Source organism: Cetorhinus maximus, chromosome 9 (assembly GCF_964194155.1).
Source record: "Cetorhinus maximus chromosome 9, sCetMax3.hap1.1, whole genome shotgun sequence".
NCBI lineage: Eukaryota > Metazoa > Chordata > Chondrichthyes > Lamniformes > Cetorhinidae > Cetorhinus > Cetorhinus maximus.
The window spans coordinates 27,227,173-27,252,664 of record NC_135887.1 but is presented as its reverse complement, the minus strand read 5'-3'; the positions used below and the strand labels follow the sequence as shown (position 1 = coordinate 27,252,664).

The 25,492-nt window shown below is 43.4% G+C and overlaps 1 protein-coding gene across 13 annotated transcripts in view; it reads left to right on the top strand.

Moving 5' to 3' along the window:
- The window catches only part of ncor1 (nuclear receptor corepressor 1), a 399,352-nt gene that overhangs the window by 143,744 nt on the left and 230,116 nt on the right, over nt 1-25,492 (top strand). For 11 of the 13 annotated variants that reach the window (XM_078548367.1, XM_078548369.1, XM_078548360.1 and 8 more), the window contains exons 10-14: nt 414-586; nt 9,295-9,385; nt 11,319-11,497; nt 12,283-12,337; nt 21,291-21,392. In XM_078548367.1, the coding sequence (XP_078404493.1) occupies nt 414-586; nt 9,295-9,385; nt 11,319-11,497; nt 12,283-12,337; nt 21,291-21,392 (600 nt within the window). The remainder of the gene's footprint in view (nt 1-413; nt 587-9,294; nt 9,386-11,318; nt 11,498-12,282; nt 12,338-21,290; nt 21,393-25,492) is intronic. The other 2 variants (XM_078548371.1, XM_078548368.1) reach the window with 1 other exon arrangement.

Genomic DNA, 25,492 nt, shown 5'->3' with positions numbered 1-25,492 from the left:
CCCAGTCCTGGACCTTTGTGTTTTTCTGATCCAAAATGCACCTGTTATTGCACATAATGGTTGCCTAAACATCCAATGTGGTCTCCAGAAATCTCATCCTTTTTTCCCCCTCTGTAATCATTCAGCACTTTAGATTTTTTATCCCTCTGTCCTGTTCAAAGACTTGGCCCCAAACTTGTGTTAATCCATCTGCAAAAAATGAGATGAGGGCAGAAACATGTGACTCACTGATGTTCTCCTGTTCCCCTGTAGAAAAAATATCCATCTCTCAATCATCACCTGGTTCAATGTAGATCAGCCTCTTCTATCATGAACCTGTCTGCTCCTACTCATTGATGCTAAAGCCTCACACTGCTGAGCTGCTTTTTAACCATAATTGCCTCATTCTTCCATTTGTAATGCATGTTTTGCAGGAGCAGAAGATCTGCCAGCGCTATGACCAGCTGATGGAGGTGTGGGAAAAGAAGGTTGAAAGAATAGAAAACAACCCTCGCCGGAAGGCCAAGGAGAGCAAGACCAGGGAATATTATGAGAAACAGTTTCCTGAAATCCGCAAGCAAAGAGAACAGCAGGAACGCTTTCAAAGGTAGTGGTTGGGACTAAATTCTGTTGACGTTACTCTAATCCCCAGATTAGAGTCATATGGGAAAAACAAAAATAAATTCTTTCCCTCTCTCTCATTCACTCACTCGCTTTCTCACTCTCTCACTGTCTTTTCTTCTGTTACCAACACAAAATCCAAAACATAAGGAAGCGCAGTACAGGATAGTAGTAGACTTGGGAGTGTACAACTGGTTTAGGGCTAAATCCACTTTGAGTGGCTCTGTTTTGGACTGTTCATCCACACTGCAGTAAAGCTCTCAAATATTTGCAGATATGAATTGAAAAATTTAGGTGCTTGTTGATAATTGAAAATGTTTTGATATTTCTTTGTGGTTCCAGAGAGAGGTTGAAAAGTTTGCTGTGTCCATGCGGATGCTTTTGGCCAGGCCCAGAGAATGTGCTGTACAGTGTATGAGTGTTTGGTGTGCAATGTGGAATACGATACGTAGTGGAATAGGGAACACCTCAACAGCAAGCAGTGTTGGGGCTATCCATGGGATTCATGGAATCTTTAGGTGCAGACATTCCTTGCCAGATTCCTTTAAATCTCGAAATCATCTGTTCTTGGGTCCCTCGGCATTAAATTTGCCTCCCACCTACTGCCAGTAATGGTGCATAGCCATCATGTGGGAGGGTGCCCTGAAGTGCCACATCCATCTTGCACAACTACATGTCATTCAACCTTCCATCAAATAGAAGGTCGATGCTATAGAATCAATTTTATCTCTCCACATTGGCTTTATTTCCACTTCATTTGTGCCTAGTGCTTCTCCATCCTGCTTGCCTGCCTTGGCCAAGGCTGACAAATATTTAAAGCTCATTGTGAAGTTTGATAAAGATTGAAACAATATTTGTTCCCACGTGCAGCCACTTGCCTTTAAGTGAACATTTCCTTTTAATTTGCACCCCCTGACCATAGTTTCTGCTTCCCATTACGTTTAATTCCTGTACAAGGCCAAAGCCTTGTAGGCAACTCCAAATAATTACAGTTGAGAGTTGACAGTGGAACATTTGGGAGCAGTCTTGTCAGTTCTCTGTACTAGTCAGGGCTGCCCCAGCATTAGGAGCAAAAGCCTCAGTTGTATCAGCGGCAGAAAATCCCCCCTAATACTTTGACTGGGTCAGAAGTAGGATCACAAATAAATCCCCTGCTACTAAATGTGGCTCATTTCAAAATTATAGTCCTACATAGAAAGGGAATCAAAGAATTAGAGGCCTGTCAACATTGAGTGGTTAACACTTCCATAGTGAATTTGTTTGAGAAATCTGATGTAATGTATCTTACTACCAATCAGTTCCACAATCTCCTGTGTCGACCACACCTGAACTACTTTGACCTTCTAATCACTTTCAGTTTCGGTCACCCAGGGTCTGCTCTGTATCCTTCTCACAAAGCCCTTACATATAAAAATGCAGCCAATTGAATGTACATTGCTTTCACCATTGATTGCATTTAACAGCAAACTTAGGGACTTGTCTTATTGTGGTGGCATCACCAGAAGGTACAACACTTTATGGACTGACAGGAGGCTATTACATTGCTCTCGTGCTTGGAATCTGATGTAGACTGGCATCAGGTGGAGAGCAGAATTGAGAAGCTGGCTTAGTGCCTCTTCCCCAAAACACGTGCTGAAACATAAAAACACTTTAAAATGTTGGTAGGAAATACGTTTATATCTGTACACGTATATTATCTATTCGTAGCCCATATACTTAATGTATTGCTGAGAAAAGAAACATGCTGTTGAAGCTTTTCATCTTGCACTCATCAGGACAGAATTTGCAAGAATACCAATTGTAAAGGGAACAACAATTTATACTGCTTGAGAAGAGAGCGCTGATTGCTAAATGGACTGTGGTAGAGGTGTTGTATGGAAATTTCACCAGAGAGCAGTTAACTGTTTAATTTCAAACCAGGCAGGTCGACTCTGATTGGTCAAGGCATTGCCATAAGGAATGAACCAGGGACTGGCTGTCCCCCAAGCTTTTGTTTAGTTGAAAAAGGTGCAATGTTCCTGGACATGCTCCTTCTGTGAGCAAAGGAGAGGGCCCTGTCTGTGAATATATGTAGCTTCTAGCACACATAAATGGGCTACACTGTGAATCCGACTAATAATCTTAAATTGGTTATCAATGTACTACTTAGCTCAAGCAGAATATTTTAGCAAGAGATGTCCAATCGCAGAATCACATCTAATGTTGGACATTATGTTTTGAGTTTTGCAAGCACGGCTGGTTGGGTACGGTCTGTTCTTTGCCTGTTGCGAACAGCCAAAGGGGCGTGCTGTTTAATATGATCCGCCAGTTATTGGGACCTACAGCCTACACACCTGGCATCACACCAGCACTGAAATTCATATACTAAATTACCCATTTATGTGACTACAACAAAATACACACCATTCTTAATCCAAATTTTTATCCATTGGACTGTTGCCAAGCTTAACCGGACAGACCTGCTCGAAAGCAAGTTATAAAAATGCTTGTTGGGTTTATGCAGGGGTAACGGGCTTCCTGGTGATGTGCAATAAGATTCGTCCTCATGGCTAACTACACCTACATATGTATGGGCTGCCCAAGACGCACAAAAGTGAAGTCCCTGAGTGCCATTCTTATCTATAGCTGGTTCTGCACAACATGAATTGGCCAGATGGCTGGGCAAGTTGCTACAACCAGTTCTGAGCAAATTTTCACATACATGGTGAAGGATTCCTTCACCTTTGCGAAGACCATACAGGACTTGCATATCGATAGCAATGTTGTGTCCATGTGTTCGTTTGACGTTGCTCATCTATTCACCAGTGTGCCGTTGTAGGAAGTCATGGACCTTTCCACTGCGTCACTATATCATGGCGATCTAGACACACTGCCATTATGAATCTGTATTCATTGGATGTATGAACTCAGCAATTCATGCAGTTGAGTTCAGTTTAATAGCACCATGTATGCCCAAATAGATGATGTTGCCATGGGATCCCACCTAGGCCCAGCTCTTGCAAATATTTTTGTCGGTTTCCAGGAGAAACACATCTTCGATGGAATGACAACTAACCTCCAACCCCTTGCGTATTTCTGATACATAGATGATAGGTTTGCTATATTTGAATCCGCAGCTGCATGTCAGAATTTCTTTACTCACTTTAATGGGCTCCACCCTGCGCTCAAATTCACCGTTGAAATGGAGCAGTCAAATGAGCTCCCTTTCTTCGACTTGCTGATAGAGATATCTGCCAGTGGGTTCTCTACTACTGCCAACCGCAAGCCTACCTTCACTGGTCAATATTTGCATTGGGATTCTTACAGTTCCACACTCTCTATAAGTTAGACCTTATCGACAGCCTCGTAGATAGGGCCTGAGCCATTTTGCTCACCGTGCAAGCTTGATGCTGAAATTGGGTACATTACAGCCATCCTGCAGGATAATAGCTATCCTGATCAGATCGTTGCTCGCTATATATCGTGCAAACTCGTGGGCCTAAAGCCGTCACTTTTGGTCATGAAAACTGTCCAATCTACCCCAGGTTATCCTGAAAGGGTAAGTTGCCTCAAAGATTTGAGCAACAGGTGAAGCTAGCCATTTCACACTGCTATTGTGCAGTAGCAACACGAGCAGTATTCTCCACTAATAGGATGTTGCCGTCAAGCCAAAAAGGCATTCTTCCTATTGCGTAAATGAGTAATGTTGTAAATGAATTTCAGTGCTCGTGTGATGTCAGGTATGTAGGCCGTACGTCCCAGTGACTGGTGGATCATATCAAACAGCACGTCCCTTTGGCATGTTTGCAACATGCAAAGTACTGGCCGTATCCAACCAACCTGTGCTTGCAAAATTCAAAACATAATGTCTAATATTAGATGTGATTCCGCAATTGGACACCACTTGCTAAACAATCCTGATTGGGCAAAGAATTGAACTGACAACTATTTTAAGATTATTGGTCGCGCTTGCAGCACGGCTCACTTATGTGTGCTAGAAGCTACATATATCCACACACAGGGCCCTGTCCTTTGCAGGCAGAAGGAGCATGTCCACACATGGTGCCTTGTCCAACTATACAAAAGGTTGGGGGGCAGCCATTCCCTGGTTCATTCCCCGTAGCAATGCCTTGACCAATCAGAGTCAACTTGTCTGGTTTGAATTTAAACAAAAGCATATCAGTTAACTGTTACCTGGTGCATTTACCTAGCATCTCCCAATGAGTCCACTTGTCAACCAATGAGCACTCTCTTCTCATGAAGTATAAATTGCTGTTCCCCTCTTGCGAATTCTGTCCTGATGAGTACAAGACCAAAAACTTTGACAACATATCTCTTTTCAGCAATACACAAGTTCTGTACTACCAACCAAGTATAATGTAGCAATACTACACACATTCTGTTATGGATTTGAAAAAAAAAGGAAGGGAATAAGAGGAAGAGGGATCAGATTAGTACAGGAAGGTATTGACTGACCTCGTCATGTCCTCACCATGGTTCCCTGTTATTCAGAAGCAATGGTAGCTATACTGAGGAACAGCATAATCTGAGGTTGAAACAAAAACAAAAAATGCTGGAAAAACTCAGCAGGTCTAACAGCATCTGCGGAGAGAAAGACAGAGTTAACGTTTTGAGTCCGTATAACTCTTCTTCAGAGCTAAAGAGAAGTAAAAATGGGATTTATACTGTTTAAGGGGGATGGAGTAGGTAAAGTTGGATAGAAGGCCAGCGATAGGTGGAGGCAAATGAGAGATTGACAAAGATGTCATGAACAAAAGGACAAAGGGGTGTTAATGGTAGTGGTACTGGCTAAAGGAGGTGCTGATGGTGTCATTAAGGATAGAAAGCAGAATGTGATAATAGCTGGACAAGGGTAAGCACTCTGGAAAGAACAACATGAACAAGTGACAGATGACTCTAGTGGGGTGGGGGGAGAGGAGGGGACGGTGGTGGGGAAAAAAGATTGAAAGTAGGATAAAAGGTGGGGATAAAACGATGAATTAAAAAAATGAATAAAAATGAAAATAAATAAAAATAAGCGGATAAAAAATAAAAATGAATATTGAAAAAGGAGGATAAAAAAAGGGTGAGGATGGAGGGGAGAGCTCATGGCCTGAAGTTGTTGAACTCAATGTTTAATCCGGAAGGCTATAAAGTGCCTCATCAGAAGATGAGGTGCTGTTCCCTCCAGTTTGCGTTGGGCTTCACTGGAACATTGCAGCAAGCCAAGGACGGACATACGGGCATGAGAGCAGGATGGTGTGTTGAAATGGCAAGTGACAGGAAGGCCTGGGTCATGCTTGTGGGCAGACCGAAGGTGTTCCACATAACGGTCACCCCAGTCTGCGTTTGGTCTCTCCAATGTAGAGGAAACCACATTGGGAGCAGCGAATGCAGTAGACCAAATTGAAGGAGGTGCAAGGTGGGGCATTTGGCCATTTCCGTCAACTCCAGCATGATGCCACCACCAAACACATCTTCCCTTTACCACTGTACCCCCGCCCCCCTCCCCCAACCCCAGTCAGCATTCTGTAGGGACAGTTCTCTTCGGGACAACCTGGTCCACTCCTCCATCACCTCCAACGCCTCATCCCTCTCCCACGACACGTTCCCATGCAATCACAGAAGGTGCAATACCTGCCCCTTTACCTCCCTCCTCACTGTCCAAGGGCCCAAACACTCCTTTCAGGTGAAGCAGTGCTTCACTTGCACCTCCTTCAATTTGGTCTACTGCATTCACTGTCCCAGTGTGGTTTCCTCTGCATTGGAGAGACCAAACGCAGACTGGGGTGACCGTTTTGCGGAACACCTTCGCTCTGTCCGCAAGCATAACCCAGACCTTCTTGTTGCTTGCCTTTTTAACACACCACCCTGCTCTCATGCCCACATGTCCTTCCTTGGCCTACTGCAGTGTTCCAGTGAAGCCCAACGCAAACTGGAGGGAACAGCACCTCATCTTCCGATTAGGCACTTCACAGCCTTCCGGACTTAACATTGAGTTCAACAACTTCAGACCATGAACTCTCTCTTCCATCCTCACCCCTTTTTTATCCCCCCTTTTCAATATTCATTTTTATTTTTATTCTTTATCCACTTTTATTTTCATTTTTATTCATTTTTTAAATTCATTGTTTTATCCTCACCTTTTATCCTACTTTCAACCCTTTTTCCCACCACCATTCCCTCCCTGCCCCACCCCCCACTAGGGCCACTTGTCACTTGTTCATGTTGTTCTTTCCAGAGTGCTTACCCTTGTCCTGCTATTACCACATTCTACTTTCTGACCTTAATGCCACCATCAGCACCTCCTTTAGCCAGTACCACTACCATTAACACCCCTTTGTCTTTTTGTCTATGACATCTTTGCCAATCTCTCCTTTGCCTCCACCTATCGCTGGCCTTTTATCCAGCTTCATCTGCTCCACCCCCTTAAACAGTATATATTTCATCACATTTTTACTTCTCTTTAAATCTGAAGAAGCCATATGGACTCGAAATGTTAACTCTGTTTTTCTCTCTGCAGATGCCATTAGACCTGCTGAGCTTTTCCAGCATTTTCTGTTTTGGTTTCAGATTTCCAGCATCTGCAATATTTTGCTTTTATCAGCCTGAGGTTGGGTCAACAAGGGTAGAACATGGCCTTGGCAGGGTAGTCATTGAGGGCAGGGCAGGTGGAGCAGAAACTAGAATCTTTTGTCACAATGCATATGTGTGGATGTGTATTTGTGCAACTAGGGGTGTGTGTGTGTGAGAGCAGTTTTATGGCCATTTTGGATTTATTATTAGAATATTAGAGTTTAGTCGGTAACTAAGCTAGTTCATACAAAGATATTAGCATCAAACACAAATTTGCAGCTTCTGAATGTTGGTTGTTGAGGTAAGTGTAGAATAGTTGGTTGAGTTGGTTGAGTTAGTGACAGGTTATCTGGGACTAGGCTGGCTGGTTAAGGTTAGGAGGGTGTAGGTGGATTTGTCATCTTGAAGTTTTATACCCTGGATGGAAACACAATGAAATTGTTCACTAGTTCAGTAGAACTTGGCAGTTCTGTCAATGGCTTACCCCTCAGGCTTTAAATTACTATTGAAGATATCAAAATCTAAGAATGTGCTACCATTTGAGTGTTTATCCTCAAAATCATTGTAAAAATATTCTGTCTAATTCTGAGCACCAGGACATGAAGGCTTTAGAGAGAATACAGAAGAGATGAACTAGAATGGTGTCAGGGATGAGGGATTGCAGTTACATGGATAACCTGGAGAAGCTGGGTTGTCCTTGTTAGGGTTGAGATGGGAGGAGATTTGATAGAGGTGTTTAAAATCATGAATGGTTTTGCTAGAGTAAATAAGGAGAAACTGTTTCCAGTGGTACAGGTGTCATCCTCACCATAACCAGAGGGACTGAGTTATGGTAGTGTACAAAGGAACCAACGGTAACATGAGGAAAACACTTTTGCATGAGTGGAATCAACTGCCTGATGATGTGTGGCAGCAAATTCAAATGTAGCTTTCAAAAGAGAATTGGATAATTACTTGAAGTAAATTTTGCAGGAATATGAGAAAAGAGAGGGGCAGTGGGGCTAACTGGATTGCTGTTGAGAGAGCCTGCACAAACTAGATGGGCCAGATAGCCGCCTTCTGTGCTGTACAGTTCTGTGATGTATGATTCTGTAATCTTTCCCCAAACTGCATTGCTGAAAAACACAAATAATCTGTTATAGAGCCATAGAGGTCTACAGCACAGAAAAAGGCCCTTCGGCCCATTGAGTCTGCGCCGGTCAAACAGTACCTAACTATTCTAATCCCATTTTCCAGCACTAAGCCCATAGCCTTGAATGCCATGGCATCGCAAGTGCACATCCAAATACTTCTTAAATGTTATGAGGGTTTCTGCCTCTACCACCCTTTCAGGCAGTGAGTTCCAGATTCCTACCACCCTCTGGGTGAAAAAATTCTTCCTCGCATCCCCTCTAAACCCCCTGCCCCTTACCTTAAATCTGTGCCCTCTGGTTATTGATCCCTCCACCGAGAGGAAAAGTTCCTTCCTGTCTACCCTATCTATGCCCCTCATAATTTTATACACCTCAATCATGCACCCCCTCAATCTCCTCTGCTCCAGGGAAAATAACCCTAGTGTATCCAACCTCTCCTCATAACTAAAACTCTCCAGCCCAGGCAACATCCTGGTATTCTCAATGAAGAGACAACCTTCTCCTAGATTGCACAATGATACCTCTATGACCTTCAACTCTGAGACACTTGCAGCTCATAGAACCTCTGGTTCTCAGACCTGTTTGAGTGCTTCACAGCACTGAATTGATTTATGATTTAAGCCTCAATTTTTACCCATTTCTAGTCAATAGATAGAAGATTCGCCCTATAATGTTTAAGATTGTGTTAGACCATGGAATGCATCAAATGCTTGCTGTTTGTTCAATGATTTAATAGATTTAACACAGCGTAGTACGTCCCAAATCTCCTTGTTAGATCATTTCCAAAGAAGATTCCTTATAGCGGATACTGCGATCTTAAAATGGGATCGCAATGGGAATTACAAATCCCTGTGTTGATCCCATGGCCCGTTGACTAATGTGAAAATATTTGTTTTACTTTGGAAGTGGACAAACCTATTTTAAATCTGCTGTATCATGTAATATGTCGTATATCACAGTTTAAAATGTTTTTTGTAAGAAATTGTGACAACTCTTATTTTTTCAGGGTTGGACAGAGGGGAGCTGGGCTTCCAGCAACCATAGCCAGGAGCGAGCATGAGATTTCTGAAATCATCGATGGACTTTCTGAACAAGAGGTCAGCTATTTCTTAGAAACCATTTCATTCATTAAAGCAGATAAATGCAGTTTGTAACAACACTTCTCCCATTATTAGAGACACATGCTACTAGAATAGGTTTTAAGCAGTTGAAAGGGGGAAGGCAAGAAAAAGAACAAAAGGGAAGATCTGTGTTTGGGGGGGGGGAAGAGATTATGGTCCGAAACTGTGAACTCAATGTTGAGTCTGAAGGCGTAAAGTGCCAAATTGAAAGATTTGAGGTGCTGTGCTGCAAGCTTACATTGAGCTTCATTGGAACACTGCAGGAGGCTGAGGGCAGAGAGGTCAATATGAGAGCAAAGTGGAGAATTAAAATGACAGAAGATTGTAAACATGGGCTCAAGCTAAGCATACTGTATGTTCGTATGTTCCGATCTCCTGTCATTTTAAATCTCCACCTTGCTCTCACTCTGACCGCTCTGTCTTCAGCCTCCTGCAGTGTTCCAGTGAAGTTCAACATAAGCTTGAGGAACAGCCTCTCATCTTTTGATTAAACACTTCACAGCATTCAAATCCAACATTGAGTTCAACAATTTCAGACCGTAATTTCTGTTTCCTATCACAGGTCTTCCCTTTTTGTTCTTTTTCCCCCTTTCATTTGTTTGAAATCTGTTACATTTCTAACTTTTCCCAGTTTTGATGAAAGGTTATCGACCTCAAACATTACCTTTGTTTCTCTCTCCACAGATGCTGCCAGACCTGCTGTTTTTCCAGCATTTTCAGTTTTTATTTCAGATTTCCAAATTTTCAGTATTTTGCCTTCGAACATGCTATTGTTTAATGGATGTAACTGCTGATACTCAAACAGGACAAGTGTACTCTGTGCAAATCTTGTTTTGTTCTGGATCTGTATCCAAACCCATTTATTGGTATCTACTTGGCTTAGTAAAGAAATTCCACACTGCTGTTATCTTTGGAGTTGGCCACTGAGGGTTGTGTTCTAGAACAGGAGGAATTGGTTCAGGCCTCCAGTTTCCTTGTACTGGATAACACAGCTGAGATTGGAAGCTGATTTTCTGGCGTACAGTGGAAGCAGTCTATGTGCAATCACTTTGTGGGATGATGGTTCACAGTGTCGTGGTGCCTCTGTACCTTAAATAAGATTCTTCATTTCACTTCTCTGATCCCCCGTTTGGGAATGTTCATTCTTGAGGATTGGCAGCTGCTTTTGCAGATAAGCAGTAAATGGTATCTAGCTGAACGGATTTGGGCTCCTTATTTTCTCAAACCACCCAGCCCAGCATCTTGTAGGATTAGGGTCAGCAAACCAGAAATTTTTCAATAATCTGGGCAATAACTGAAAAAACCTCAAGCTAGAAGAATCTTCAGCAATTATCCTGTAATCTTTTTGGTGAACTCTGGTGTGATCTTCACACTCAGCAGAAACGTGATGAAAGGTCATTGACCTAAAACACCTCTGTTTCTTTCTCCACAGATGCTGCCAGATCTGCTGAGTATTTCCAGCATTTTCTGTTTTTGTTTCAGCAGAAATATCTCCCCATTACCCCATAAAAACCTAATCCCACTGATGTCTGTGATTTGCTGGTATTGAGGTCCTCAGTTACAAGTCACGCAGAAACACTGCCATTACTTCCAAAACTACCACCATACCTGGAGGCAGCACAGAAGATAGGCTGTGTATAGTCTTAATCAGTCCTTTCTGGCTGTTGCTGGTACTCAGCAATTTAGATGTTATTTTCCTCAGGTTGTGTTATTCTTCTCTTCTGCCCTCTCCTCCCCACCCATTCAATGATGATAGACAATAAGCCACCAGTAGCTGCAAGCCTGAAGTAGTTCGATGCTTCTTGTGTCCTAATTATTAGGAAATAAACAAAATAAATAATTTAAGATTCAGGAGAGGATATTTAACATTTTATTCTGTGCATTAAATCCACTGGGTGGTTTATTGCAGAATAATGAGAAGCAGATGAGGCAACTTTCTGTGATCCCTCCAATGATGTACGACACAGAACAGCGACGGGTGAAGTTCTTGAACATGAATGGGGTAATGGACGATCCCATGAGGGTGTACAAGGAGCGACAGTTCATAAACGTCTGGTCTGAGCATGAGAAGGAGATCTTCAAAGAGAAGTAATTATAGTCTTGTATCAATTCTGCACTGAACATGTCAGTTTTTGCTGCATATTAAAGAGTCATTCCTACATCTGCTCCAGTCGTGTGCACAGATACCACCTGACCTAATTGCCAGTAGGTTCTAGTCCACTGCAGCTAATACTGGAATACTGGACTCTATATGTAATGAATTGTATTGCTTTCATGATGGGTTTGAGGCCAAATCAAATATTGTGCAGCATTCTCATCTGCTGTTGCTTGAAGCTTCTTAGTGTAGGAACTCTTTTTTTTCTGTTGTCAGGGGACATAACATTGTCAGTGCAGACTAATCCTGGTGCTCCCTTTTAGCAGAGCTAAGAGTTTCTAGGTAGATGGATGTTTGAGCATAAACTCAGAACCACTCAAAACTGATCCTCTTAAAAATAAAACATTTGTGACATGAGAGCTTAAAAGAGTCCACTTACTTGGAATGACATTGAAGTTGTGGTATGGGAGTGGTTTATCAGTAACCTTGGAAAATCCTCATGGTTCAATTGTAAATATATTACTAGACGCACCATCACTTATGATTTTTTTTTGTTTTGCCTTTTACACCAATCAGTTTTAATTGCTTTGCCACAGATAGATTAAATTGATTCCTGTACCTTTCCTGTTGGTGCAATATAATGACAACTGCAAGTTAATGAATAACTTGCTTTACTTTTTTGCCAGATACTGACTCAGGAGGACAACTGTTAAGTTTTCATTAAGCTTTTACCCTTCAGCTGATTGTGTTACTGATCAGAGATTTCTGGTTTCAACAGGTTTGTTCAACACCCAAAAAACTTTGGCTTGATAGCGTCTTACCTGGAGAGAAAGGTAAGAGGACTCTCCGCACACCTACTCTCTGATCAAGAATCTATGAATTTTTGCAATTTTTTCATGTCTTCTTCAAATGATTTGCTTTACGTCCATTCACACTGTTCACAGCAGGGAGTGAATGCAATGCTGCCTGGAGTAATCATTGATGTAAAATGTTTTATGTTTGTTCAGATTTGTTGAAATTTGTGAGAACATGTTCTATTTAGCCACTCAGACACAGACTCTCTCTATTCTTGCTCCCCCTCTTTTACTTCCTCTTTCTCTCTCTCGCTTTATCTCTTCCCTGTGCCATGAAATATAGTATAAATGTTTAAAAAGCTTGGGCCTCATTTTATTAAATAGTCACATTGTATGCTCGTTGAAAATAGGATTAGAGACATGGAATCCATTAAATTGAATACAAGAACGCATCCTTTGCCAGATCATTTGTGCTCATTTGTTTGTTTCACTTCTTTAGAGATGGAGAAAAAGTTGGCATAAAGTTGCAACTGACATTGTTAATTTAAAAATTACAAGCAGCATATTGCAGAATTTGCAAACAGCTTAAGCAGTCCCATCAGAGACTTGTTGCAGCAATATTTACAGACTCTGCTTTTGTGTAGTGTTCTAATTTTCATTATGATCATCGGCAGTTGGAGGCAATTGTATAATGTTACAAAGAAAATCTTTAAACCGTACTCTGCAGCGGTTCAAGAAGACAGCTCACCACCACCTTCTCAAAAGCAACGAGGGATGGGCAATAAAAGCTGGCTCAGCCAGTGAAGCCATATCCCGTGAATGAATAAAAAAAAACCCCATGGCTTATTTGATTTCTTTGGCAAGGGAGCTGATTTTTCTCCCTCTTCCGTGTGGTCTATTTGAAGTAAAAGTGAAATTGACCTTCAAAATGTTTGAACAACCTGCACTCATTTGCTTAAACTTAGTTGAATCGCCTGGCCTGCAATTCTATCTTGATCAGTAGCCTGGAGACTGTTTAACAACAGTGTTTTTGAATCAGAGGTTATTCCAGATTGTGTTTTGGAGTAAGTCCCAGTCTGTTCAAAGTTAACAATTAATAGCAGGGCTTTGTGGCTCTTTATAGCCCTGTTTACTAGTTTCATTCTTGGATAACCCATGTCCTGAATCTTCTCTTAAGTCTTGCCTCAAGTTTATCTTGTTGTTTAAGGGTGCACCGTCTTTCACGTGGATTCAGGTAATGGGAATTGACAAAGTGTTTTATAATGCCGGCTGGGCGGCATCCCTTCTGTCCAAATGGAATTTAAGGTCTCAAATTGTGCAGATTTGCAAGTAGTGCAGACATGAAACCCTTCCGCACTCCTCCCATGCACCCCCACCCTGTGGAGCATGGATTATGGTTGTACCAATTGAATCACTGGCAGTAAAGCAAATGTAATTCAGTACTTCCCATGGTAATTCCTTGTACAGTGTCTATGCCTGGTACAGATAATTAATTTTTATATATAGCACCTTGACCAGGCAGTCAAATCATAGGTACTGACTGGTAATGCCCTAATAGCCCCTTCTTCTACCCTTACTCAGCCTAACTCAGTGGACACACAAATGGCACTGACATGATGGGCACCCAGGCTGCTGACAGATTGACTACAGCACCTTGTATCTAACAAATGAGGATGCAGATAACAAACATTGCCCTGAAGAAGAGTCATTCAGACTCAACATTAACTCTGTTTCTCTACAGGTGCTGCCAGACCTACTGAGTTTTTCCAGCATTTTCTGTTTTTGTTTCAGATTTCCAACATCCGCAGTATTTTGCTTTTACAACAAACATTGGTGATGGATAAATTAATAAACTTGAATTGGCAGAGAGAGATACATTGTTGTGTGGCTTTTGCCATTATTCTGATGAAAGAATGAACATTGTATGAAAGGAAAGGAGTGATGGTGGCCTTTGGAGATCATGAGTTAATTATAAATGAAGGCTACCACTTAATCCATCTTAATTCATCCATCTAGAAATATCCTAAAGTTTCCCCTTTGCTGTATCAGTTGTTTCTCAAATGATTGTGAGGATTTCCCCTCCAGTTCTGTATCTGGGAGCATCTTCAACATTTTGATTACTCTGTATGAAGAACTTGCTCATGGTGTTAAATTTTGTTTTTAATAGTTTAAATTGAAGCCCTTTTCTCTTTATGTTGTTTTTAGTGTAATGTAATGTTCCAGACTAATTTTTTTCCATACTTCTCACCATCTTACATCCCTCTATAAGATCAACTCTTGGCTCCCTCTTTTCCAGTCTTAAAAGTCTCCAGTTTTGCCTCATAACTCAAACTTTAACTTGTGGTCAGCCTTATGATTCTTCTCTGCAATGCCTCCTTTGCCAGTATTTTTCCTTATATCTCTGTAACCAGAATCTGGATGCCTTGCTGAAATTGTGGTCTGACCAGAACACACTATATTTTGATTACAACACTCTCTGAATTTTATTTTAATGTTGTGACTGCATGGTTCAATGCTGTTGGCTTTGTTGGGTGCTGCTCATCATTGGTTGGACATGGTGAGCATTGGGCCTATCACGATTCCTCAGTCACTTTCAACTTCATTCTTATTGTTTCAGCTCCATTCATGGAAGACCTGTATCATCCACTTTTCTTTTCCACCTGCAAGTATTTTGCACTTGTTTACATTTAATCCGCCATTGTTCTTTTCACTTAGATATTGTCCAACTCATTCTCTATTCTCTACGCCGCCTTCTCTGACTCTTGCTCTGATTTATGACATTGTCTGCAAACTTTATCAATTTGCATTGAGTTTTTTGAAATGCATCATTGATATAAATTAGGAATAGAAGTCATGAAGCTTTGAGATACTGGTGGGAAGCACAGTTTCCTAGTGTTTGCATACAAGTTTCCTTGGGCCTCAGTCATGTGCACCCTGTGGTTGAAAAAGTAAACATGTGACTTCCTTTACATTCTGCATTTTAGCTGACCATGGATGCATGACAACAGTGATTCCCATTTCAATCTTTCCTCCTCCTGTGGCGCAGCATCAATGGAATCTAGTGCTTGGTACAGCAACACCCTAGAATGAGAACTGGATGGTGTGAGGAACTCTAATCGGAGCCTGTCCACCCCATGTCATTGCATTAAAGTGTTCCCATTGTACTGCCCACACATATTCTACCTCTCCCATGCAGCACTGCTCACCCTCAACTTAATCACCTTATGCCACCTCATTCCATGTATTTACTTCTGCCCAGCCCCCATCTCCCTCACCCTTTTCCCACCCTGAGCTTGGACCAGTTGCCAAGGTGTTGAGTGTCTGGAGTCGATAGTTTAATTGAAGTCCCTTGTACCATCCTTTTCCAGAAATGTTTAAAAATGAAATGAGGTATAAAGTGGAGTCTACAGTGTTCTCTATTGTGTGTTTTGATTGATTTGACCTATGGGAAGGCGGATGATGTCACCAGTGTGGAATGCAGTGGTCTTTATTTGAGAGGCTTTGATTCTTTGTTGCTCTTCGGTACATTGATAATATTTCACCAGCAAGTGGTTTTCTAAAAGAATTTTCACCATAGCATAGCTTCTCGATGTAATTTCTTTGTTTATATTTTATTGAGGCAGTATGAGGGGAGTATTGAGGAGAGGCAGTGGTATCGTCACTGGACTAGTAATCCAGAAACCCAGGTTAGTGCTTTGGGGACCTGGGTTCGAATCCCGCCATGGCAGATGGTAGAATTTGAATTCAAACAATAAAAATCTGCAACTAAAAGTCTAATGATGACCATGAAACCCATCTGGTTCACTAATGTCCTTTAGGGAAGGAATTCTGCCGCCCTTACCTGGTCTGGCCAACGTGTGACTCCAGATTGACAGCAATGTGGTTGACTCTTAAATGCTCTCTGAAATGGCCTAGCAAGCCACTCAGTTGTATCAAACTGCTAGAAAATCGGGACGGACCACCCGGCATCGACCTAGGCACCAGAAACAGCAGCAAAAAACTCAGTCCTGTTGACCCTGCAAAGTCCTTACTAACATCTGGGAGCTTGTGCCAAAATAGGGAGAGCTGTCTCACGACTAGTCAACCAACAGCCTGACGTAGCCATACTCACGGAATCATACCTTACAGACAGTGTCCCAGGTACTACCATTGCCATTTCTGGTATGTCCTGTCCCACTGGCAGGACAGACCCAGCGGAGGTGGCGGCACTGTGGTATACAGTCGGGAGACCTCAACATCAACTCTGGGCCCCATGAAGACTCATGGCATCAGGCCAAACATGGGCAAGGAAACCTGCTGATTACCGTGTACCCCCCCCCCAAGCTGATGAATCAGTGCTCCTCCATGTTAAACACCAGTTGGAGGAAGCACTAAGGGTGGCAAGGGCGCAGAATGTACTCTGGGTGGGGAACTTCAATGTCCATCCAGAAAAGTGGCTCGGTAGCACTACTACAGACCAAGCTGGCCGAGTCCTAAAGGACGTAGCTGCTAGACTGGGTCTGCGGCAGATGATGAGGGAACCAACAAGAGGAAAAAACATACTCATCTTCACCAACCTGCCTGCTGTAGATGCATCTCTCCATGACAGTATCTGTAGGAGTGACCACTGCATAGTCCTTGTGGAGATTAAGTCCTGTTTTCACATTGAGGATACCCACCATCATGTTGTGTGGCACCACCACCATGCTGAATGACATAGATTTAGGACAGATCTAGCAACTCTGGCCTGGGCAACCATGAGGCGCTGTGGGCCATGAGCAGCACCAGAATTGTACTCAACCACAATCTGTAATCTTGTATCCCAGCATATCCCCCACTCTACCATTACCATCAAGCAAGGGGATCAACTGTGGTTCAATGAAGAGTACAGGAGGCCATGCCAGGAGCAGCAACCGGCATACTTAAAGATGAGGTGAAGCTACAACACAGGGCTACTTATGTGCCAAACAGCATAAATAGCAAGGGATAGACAGACCTAAGCAACAACGGGTCAGATCTAAACTCTGCAATCCTGCCACATTCAGTTGTGAAAGGTGGTGGAAGTTAAACAACTCACTGGAGACAGCGTCTCCACAAATATCTCCACCTTCAATGATGGAGGAGCCAGCACATCAGTGCAAAAGGTAAGGATGAAGCATTTGCAACAAGCTTCAGCCAGAAGCAGGTGATCCAATTCGGCCTCCTCTGGAGGTCCCCAGCATCACAGATGTTAGTCTTCAGTCAGTTTGATTCACTCCATGTGATATCAAGAAACCGCTAAAGACACTGCAAAGCCTATGGGCCCTGACAATATTCAGACAATTATACTGAAGACTTGTGCTCCAGAACTTGCCACGCCCCTAGCCAAGCTGATCCAGTACAACTACAACACTGGCAACTACCCGGCAATGTGGAAAATAACCCAGGTATGTCCTGTACACAAAAAGCAGGACAAATCCAATCCGGTCAATTACCGCCCCATCAGTCTACTCTCAATCATCAGTGAAGTGATGAACGGGGCCATCAATAGTGCTGTCCACCATCCACAAAGCACAAGTCAGGAGTGTGATGGAATACTCTCCACTTGCCTGGATAAGTGCAGCTCCAACAACACTCAAGAAACATGAAACTATCCAGGGCACAGCAGCTTGCTTGATTGGTACCCCATCCACCACCGTCAACATCCATTCCCTCTACCACTGATGCACAGTAGCAGCAATGTGTACCATCTACAAGAAGCACTGCAGCAACTCACCAATGCTCCTTCAAGCATCTTCCAATTCTACCACCGAGAAGGACAAGGGCAGCAGAGGCATAGGAACACCACCACCTGGAAGTTCCCCTCCAAGCCACGCACCATCCTGACTTGAAACTATTTCGCTGTATCATCACTGTCACTGAATCAAAATCCTGGAACTCCCTCCCTTACAGCACTGTGGGTGTACCTACACCACATGGACTCCAGCAGTTCAAGAATCCGGTCACCAGCACCTTCTTGAGGGCAATTAGAGATGAGCAATAAATACTGGCCTAGCCAACCACTCCTGAATTCTGTGAATGAATAAATTTAAGTTCCTTTGTACTGTTTGCATCTGTTACCCATCCACACATGATGTTGCCAGCTTTGTACATAAAAATGAAAACAGAGAAAAAATGTTTTGACTAAATCTAAGTGCAGTTTCTGGCATTTTTCTGTAAATGAGGCATCAATGGAGGGAGTCAGGGACTGAAATTTACTGAAAGATCTATTGGATGATCCTCCTCCAAAGTTAAGTATACAGATTCACCGTGTAATTGTACAGAGTCACAGTTTATTCAGGATATTGGGTCGTTCACTGACAGTATATTTTGAAAATGTTTGAGTTTGTGCACCACATAATGCTTGGCCCTCATACCAGCAGAGCTGAATCAATAACCAGTGAAGAATTTGACTGTTGATGGTGACTCTTACGAAGGGGGCCAAGACCGAGATTAAAAGGAAAATCACAGAATTTTAACGGCACAAAAGGTGGCTATTCAGTCCACCGTGTCTGCACCAGTTCTCCAAATGAGCATTATGACCTAGTGCCATTGCCCTGCCTTTTCCTTGTATCTCTGCGCATTGGTTCTATTCGAATAATCATCTAATGCCCTCTTGAATGAACCTGCCTCCACCACACTTCCAGGCAGTGCATTCCAGACCCGAACCACTTGTGTGAAAAAGTTTTTTCTCACGTAACATTTGCATCTTTTGCAAATCACTTTAAATCTGTGCCCTCTCGTTCTTGACCCTTTTACGAGCAGGAACAGCTTCTCCCTATCTACTCTGTCCAGCCCCCTCATGATTTTGAACATCTCTATGAAATCAAATCCGTGAGTTGAAAAGAGAGGAGAAGGATTGATAGACCTGGTAAAGAGAAAATGGTATTCATGTTGTTTAGGAAGGATTAAATGAGCTTAGTACATTCCTGTACAGCGTGTCAACATTGTGGAGCTTACTGCAATTTAGTCACAGGTGTGTTTGTGTTTTGAGTGAAGCCTAATTATGCTCTAAAGTATGAGCCAACTGTCTGGTCAGAATTTGTCACAGCATACTTCTATCAACCTGGTTTAGATTTTAGTTTGGGCAAAGTCTTCTGTTATATACTCTCCTATAAACTTCCATTCTTCTTTGATCATGCATCACAAATATACACATAGACAATCATCAAAGTAGGAGCAATCATAGGTTAGAATGGGAAAAATCTCATTGGTGGCCGGTACAGGACCTGCCTTTGATAGGCACTCAGTTACAAACTGGTGCGTAGTCTCACTACCAGAATAACGCTTCCTGATCATGCAGCTCAAGCGCTTCATGTTTTGAGTTCGTGAGGACAAGATGCAAGCAGTACATCTAATGGGGCATTAGAGGCACTCAGTTGCAGAACTCAAAGAAGAGCCAAGTATTCTTAAACTGGTAGGTTCAAGACAAATGTACTGAACCAGTTGTTGCTAAAAGATCCTACCATTTCTCTTTTTGCTTTGATATGATAGCATTCAAGGTTTATGTCCAGGACACTGGAGCCTCAGGGACATGGGCTCCGGTAGTTACACTGTTGGGTTCTAGAAGGCACTTCCTGATAGGGTGGTGGAGGAAGGTTCAGTAATGTCTTTCAAAACAGAGTTGGATATGGAATCGCAGAATTGTTACAGCGCAGAAAGAGGCCATTCAGCCCATTGTGCCTGTACCAGCTCTCCGGATGAGCATTTTACTTCGTGCCATTCTCCTGCCTTCTCCCTGTAACCCCGCACATTTTACTTTTTCAGATAACAGTCTAATTCCCTTTAGAATGCCTCAATTGAATCTGCCACCACCACACTCACAGGCAGTGCATTCCAGACCTTAATGACTTGCTGTGTGAAAAAGTTTTCTCTTCTATTTTTGTTTCATTTGCCAATTACTTTAAATCCGTGTTTCTCTCGTTCTTGATCCTCTCATGAGTGGGAACAATTTCTTCCTTTCTTCTCTGTCTAGACCCCTCATGATTTTGAATACCTTTATTAGAACAACCTTCTCTTCTCCAAGGAAAACAGTCCTAACTTCTCCAATCTACCTACATAACTGAAGCTCCTCATCCTTGAAACCATTCTTGTGAACCTTTTTTGCACTCTCTCCAATGCCTTCACAACCTTCCTAAAGTTCAGCACCCAGAACTGAATGCAGTATTCCAGCTGAGGCCGAACAAGTGTCCTAAACAAGTTCAACATAATCTCCTTGCTCTTGTACTCTATGACCCTATTATTTTACATGGTAGATGCAGTATAACGTGAATAATTGTGAAGTTATCCACTTTGGTAGGAAAAACAGAATGGCAGAGTATTATATAAATGGTGATAGATTGGGAAATGTTGATGTACAAAGGGACCTGGGTGTCCTTGTACACCAATCATTGAAAGCAAGCATGCAAGTGCAGCAAGCAGTTAAGAAGGCAAAGAAGCCTTCATTGCGAGAAGACTTGAGTACAGGAGCAAGGATGTCTTACTGCAGCTGCACAGAGCCTTGGTGAGACCACGCCTGGAGTAGTGTGTGCAGTTGTCGTCTCCTTATCTAAGAAAGGATATACTTGCCATAGAGGGAGTGCAGCAAATCAGCCTGGTTCGGCCCAGAGAAAGAGCTAACTGGGTTCCATGGCTGAAATCGCTACTAACATGTGCTGCAATGTACAAGTTAAGGTAAATATTTATAAGGCTTCATCTTAGAGCCATAAAAGTTTACAACACAGAAGGAGGTTATTTAGCCCATTGTTTCTGTACCAGCTTTTTGATGGAGCAATTCAAAACTAATCCTACTGGCTTGTAGCTCTGTCAACGAGGATCTCTAAAAACCTGAGCAACTAGATATGGAGAAACTGTGATGACGTATCTCTCCATGATGTAGAGAATGTCTTTTGAGTGTATTGGGATTTCAAATCTGCTATAGCAGTACATAAAATAGTATAAATATTTCACCATAGGCATAGCAATCTCCTAAAGTGCCCTTGTTCTATTTTTTCAGTGTGTAGCAGATTGCGTTCTGTATTATTATTTGACCAAGAAAAATGAGAACTACAAGAATCTTGTGAGGAGGAACTACGGGCGACGCAGAGGGAGGAACACGGTAAGAAATGGTAGAATAGTAACATTAAAGGAATGGTAGCGTGAGTTGGATCAAAGACAAATTTTACAACTGAATTCATGGACTGGGTGCACACATTATACAATTTCAGTAGTATCAACGTCCCAGTCACCATGACACCCATTGTACATGAGGGAGAGTGAGATTGATCGGGTACCTCTTTAAAGAGCTGGCCACAGGCATATTGGGTTAAATGGCAGCCTCCTGTGCTGTATGATTTTATAAGTTCAAAAGTTTTCATTGTGTTTTTATTCTTTACAATTTAATTTAAATTTTAAGACGTTTTATCTTTTACGCTTATGATTTAACATTTGCAATATTATTCCCATTGTTCTTAATGAAACTTAATTAAAAAGCTTAACTATAATGCTCCTGTGTATCCGGCATGCTGTTGATTCTGGGCACTGATTTCTTCCGAATTCATAGGATTTATAACCTAATTGAGAATTATTAGAGTACAGACATATGTGGCCAGGATCTTTATGTCACTATCTCACTTATTCATTGAAGTAGAGCAAGCTTGCAGTGACTTGTATAGTGTCGGCTTACAGGCCTTTACTCCACTATGTGCCACCTTCCTGCACTCAATAATGAGTAGCAGCTGATGGGCGGGGTCAGCTGCTTTACCATAGGGACAGAAGCTGGACACAGTAAACATAGAAAATAGGAGCAGGAGTAGGCTATTTGTCCCTTCGAGCCTGCTCCGCCATTCATTATGATCATGGCTGATCATCCAACTCAATAGCCTGCTCCCGCTTTCTCCCCATATCCTTTGACCACCTTTCGCCCCAAGAGCTATATCTAACTCCTTGAAAACATACAATGTTTTGACCTCAACTACTTTCTGTGGTAGCGAATTCCACAGGCTCACCACTCTCTGGGTGAAGAAATTTCTCCTCATCTCAGTCCTAAATGGTCTACCCCGTATCCTCAGACTGTGACCCCTGGTTCTGGACTCCCCCACCATCGGGAACATCCTTCCTGCATCTAACCTGTCTAGTCCTGTTAGAGTTTTATAGGTTTCTATGAGATCCCCCCTAATTCTTCTGAACTCCAGCGAATGTAATCCTAACCGATTCAATCTCTCATCATATGTCAGTCCCGCCATCCCAGGAATCAGTCTGGTAAACCTTCGCTGCACCCCCTCTATAGCAAGAATATCCTTCGCCAGATAAGGAGACCAAAACTACACACAATATTCCAAGTGTGGTCTCACCAAGGCCCTGTACAATTGCAGCAAGACATCCCTGCTCCTGTACTCGAATCCTCTTGCTATGAAGGCCAACATACCATTTGCCTTCTTTACCGCCTGCTGCACCTGCATGCTTACCTTCAGCGACTGGTGTACGAGGACACCCAGGTCTCATTGCACATTCCCTTCTCTCAATTTATAGCCATTCAGATAATAATCTGCCTTCCTGTTTTTGCTCCCAAAGTAGATAACCTCACATTTATCCACATTATACTGCATCTGCCATGCATTTGTCCACTCACTTAGCTTGTCCAAATCACACTGAAGCATCTCTGCATCCTTCTCACAGCTCATCCTCCCACCCAGCTTTGTGTCATCTGCAAATTTGGAGAGAAATTACATTTAGTTCCCTCATCTAAATCATTAATATATATATTGTGAATAACTGGGGTCCCAGCACCGATCTCTGCAGTACCCCACTAGTCACTGCCTGCCATTCGGAAAAAGAACCGTTGATTCCTACTCTTTGTTTCCTGTCTGCCAACCAGTTTTCTATCCATCTCAATACACTACCCCCAATCCCATGTGCTTTAATTTTACACGCCCCACACCCTGAGGTAAGTTTCAGAGGCTCCAGTGGTGGGGTTCGGGCTGGTTTCAGAGGGGCAGTGGTGGAGTTGGGGCTGGTTTCAGAGAGGCAGTGATGGGGTTGAGGCTGGTTTCAGAGAGGCAGTGGTGGGGTTGAGGCTGGTTTTAGAGGGGCGGTGGTGTGGTTTGGGCTGGTTTCAGAGGGGCAGTAGTGGGGTTGAGGCTGGTTTCAGAGGGACAGTGGTGGGGTTGTGGCTGGTTTCAGATGGGCAGTGGTGGGGTTGAGGCTGGTTTCAGATGGGCAGTGGTGGAGTTGGGGCTGGTTTCAGAGGGGACAGTGGTGGAGTTGGGGCTGGTTTCAGAGGTGCAGTGGTGGAGTTGGGGCTGGTTTCAGAGAGGCAGTGATGGGGTTGAAGCTGGTTTCAGAGGGGCAGTGGTGGGGTTGAGGCTGGTTTCAGAGGGACAGTGGTGGGGTTGAGGCTGGTTTCAGAGAGGCAGTGGTGGGGTTGAGGCTGGTTTCAGAGAGGCAGTGGTGAGGTTGGGGCTGGTTTCAGAGGCGGCAGTGGTCAATTTGGGGCTGGTTTCAGAGGGGCAGTGGTGGGGTTGAGGCTGGTTTCAGAGGGCCCATGGTGAGGTTGGGGCTGGTTTCAGAGGGGCAATGGTGAGGTTGGGACTGGTTTCAGAGCGGGTCGATTTGGGGCTGGCTTCAGAGGGGCAGTGGTGGGGTTGGAGCTGGTTTCAGATGGGCAATGGTGGGGTTGGGGCTGGTTTCAGAGGGACAGTGGTGGGGTTGTGGCTGGTTTCAGAGGGGCAGTGGTGGGGTTGGGGCTGGTTTCAGAGGGGCAATGGTGGGGGTTGGAGCTGGTTTCAGAGGGGTGGTGGTGGGGTTGGGGCTGGTTTCAGAGGGGCAGTGGTGGGGTTGGGGCTGGTTTCAGAGGGACAGTGGTGGGGTTGTGGCTGGTTTCAGATGGGCAATGGTGGGGTTGGGGCTGGTTTCAGAGGGACAGTGGTGGGGTTGTGGCTGGTTTCAGAGGGGCAGTGGTGGGGTTGGGGCTGGTTTCAGAGGGGCAGTGGTGGTGTTGAGGCTGGTTTCAGAGGGGCAGTGGTGGGGTTGGGGCTGGTTTCAGAGGGGCAGTGGTGGGGTTGAGGCTGGTTTCAGAGGGACAGTGGTGGGGTTGGGGCTGGTTTCAGAGGGACCGTGGTGGGGTTGGGGCTGGTTTCAGAGGGGCAGTGGTGGGGTTGGGGCTGGTTTCAGAGGGACAGTGGCGGGGTTGGGGCTGGTTTCAGAGGGGCAGTGGTGGGGTTGAGGCTGGTTTCAGAGGGGCAGTGGTGTGGTTGAGGCTGGTTTCAGAGGGGCAGTAGTGGGATTGAGGCTGGTTTCAGAGGGGGCGGTGGTGGGGTTGGGGCTGATTTCATAGGGGGCAATGGTGGGGTTGGGGCTGATTGCCCTTTTTTGTTGTAAATGGTGCATGTAGGAGCCGGCCAGTGAAGGGGAAGAAAATAGCATTGGAAATTGTTTTTCACACTTCAACAAGGTGCTTTAATTCATTATTCTCAACTAACATACATTTCCTTGAGAAATTAAAAATTCCACTCGCAAAGTGACACATGTGAGGCTAACTGAAGAATTTGAGAATATTAGATTAAAAAAGAGGTTTGTAATGTTGCTAAAAGAGTAGTTAACCTGAGGGTTTTGAAAAAAACAGGAAAGGATGACCAAGAAATTGACAGAGGGAGAAAGTAGGATTTAAGAGTAAGCTAGCAAGAAATGTCATAAAAAAACATGTCAGAGCTTTTGCATACATATAAAAAGGAAGAGTTGGATGAAAATAAACATGGATTCCTTAGAGGCAGAGATAGGAGAAATTGTAAAGAGGAATAAGGAAATGACAGAAGTGATAAATATCCTGTGTTTGTCTTTACAGTAGAAGACAGAGAGAGCATTCTGGAAATTGTAGGGAACCAGAGGGTAAGGAACATTAGAAAAAAATTAAATCAGTAAAGAAAAAGTACTGGAGAAATTAATGGGACCAAGTGGACAAAACCCTTGCACCTGATGGCCTCAATCCTAGGGTTTTAAAAGAGGTGGCTGCAGAGATAGTGGATGATTTGGATTTGATCTCCCACAATTCCCTAGATTCAAGAAGAGCCCCTGTAGGTTGAAAGCTAATGTAATTCCACTGTCAAGAAAGGAGGGAGAGAGAAATTGGTCAGTTAGGAGGGAAAATGCTAGTATCTGCTATTAAGGGCGTAATAACGAGCAGTTGGACAATCACTGTAATTACACAGAGTCAGCACAGTT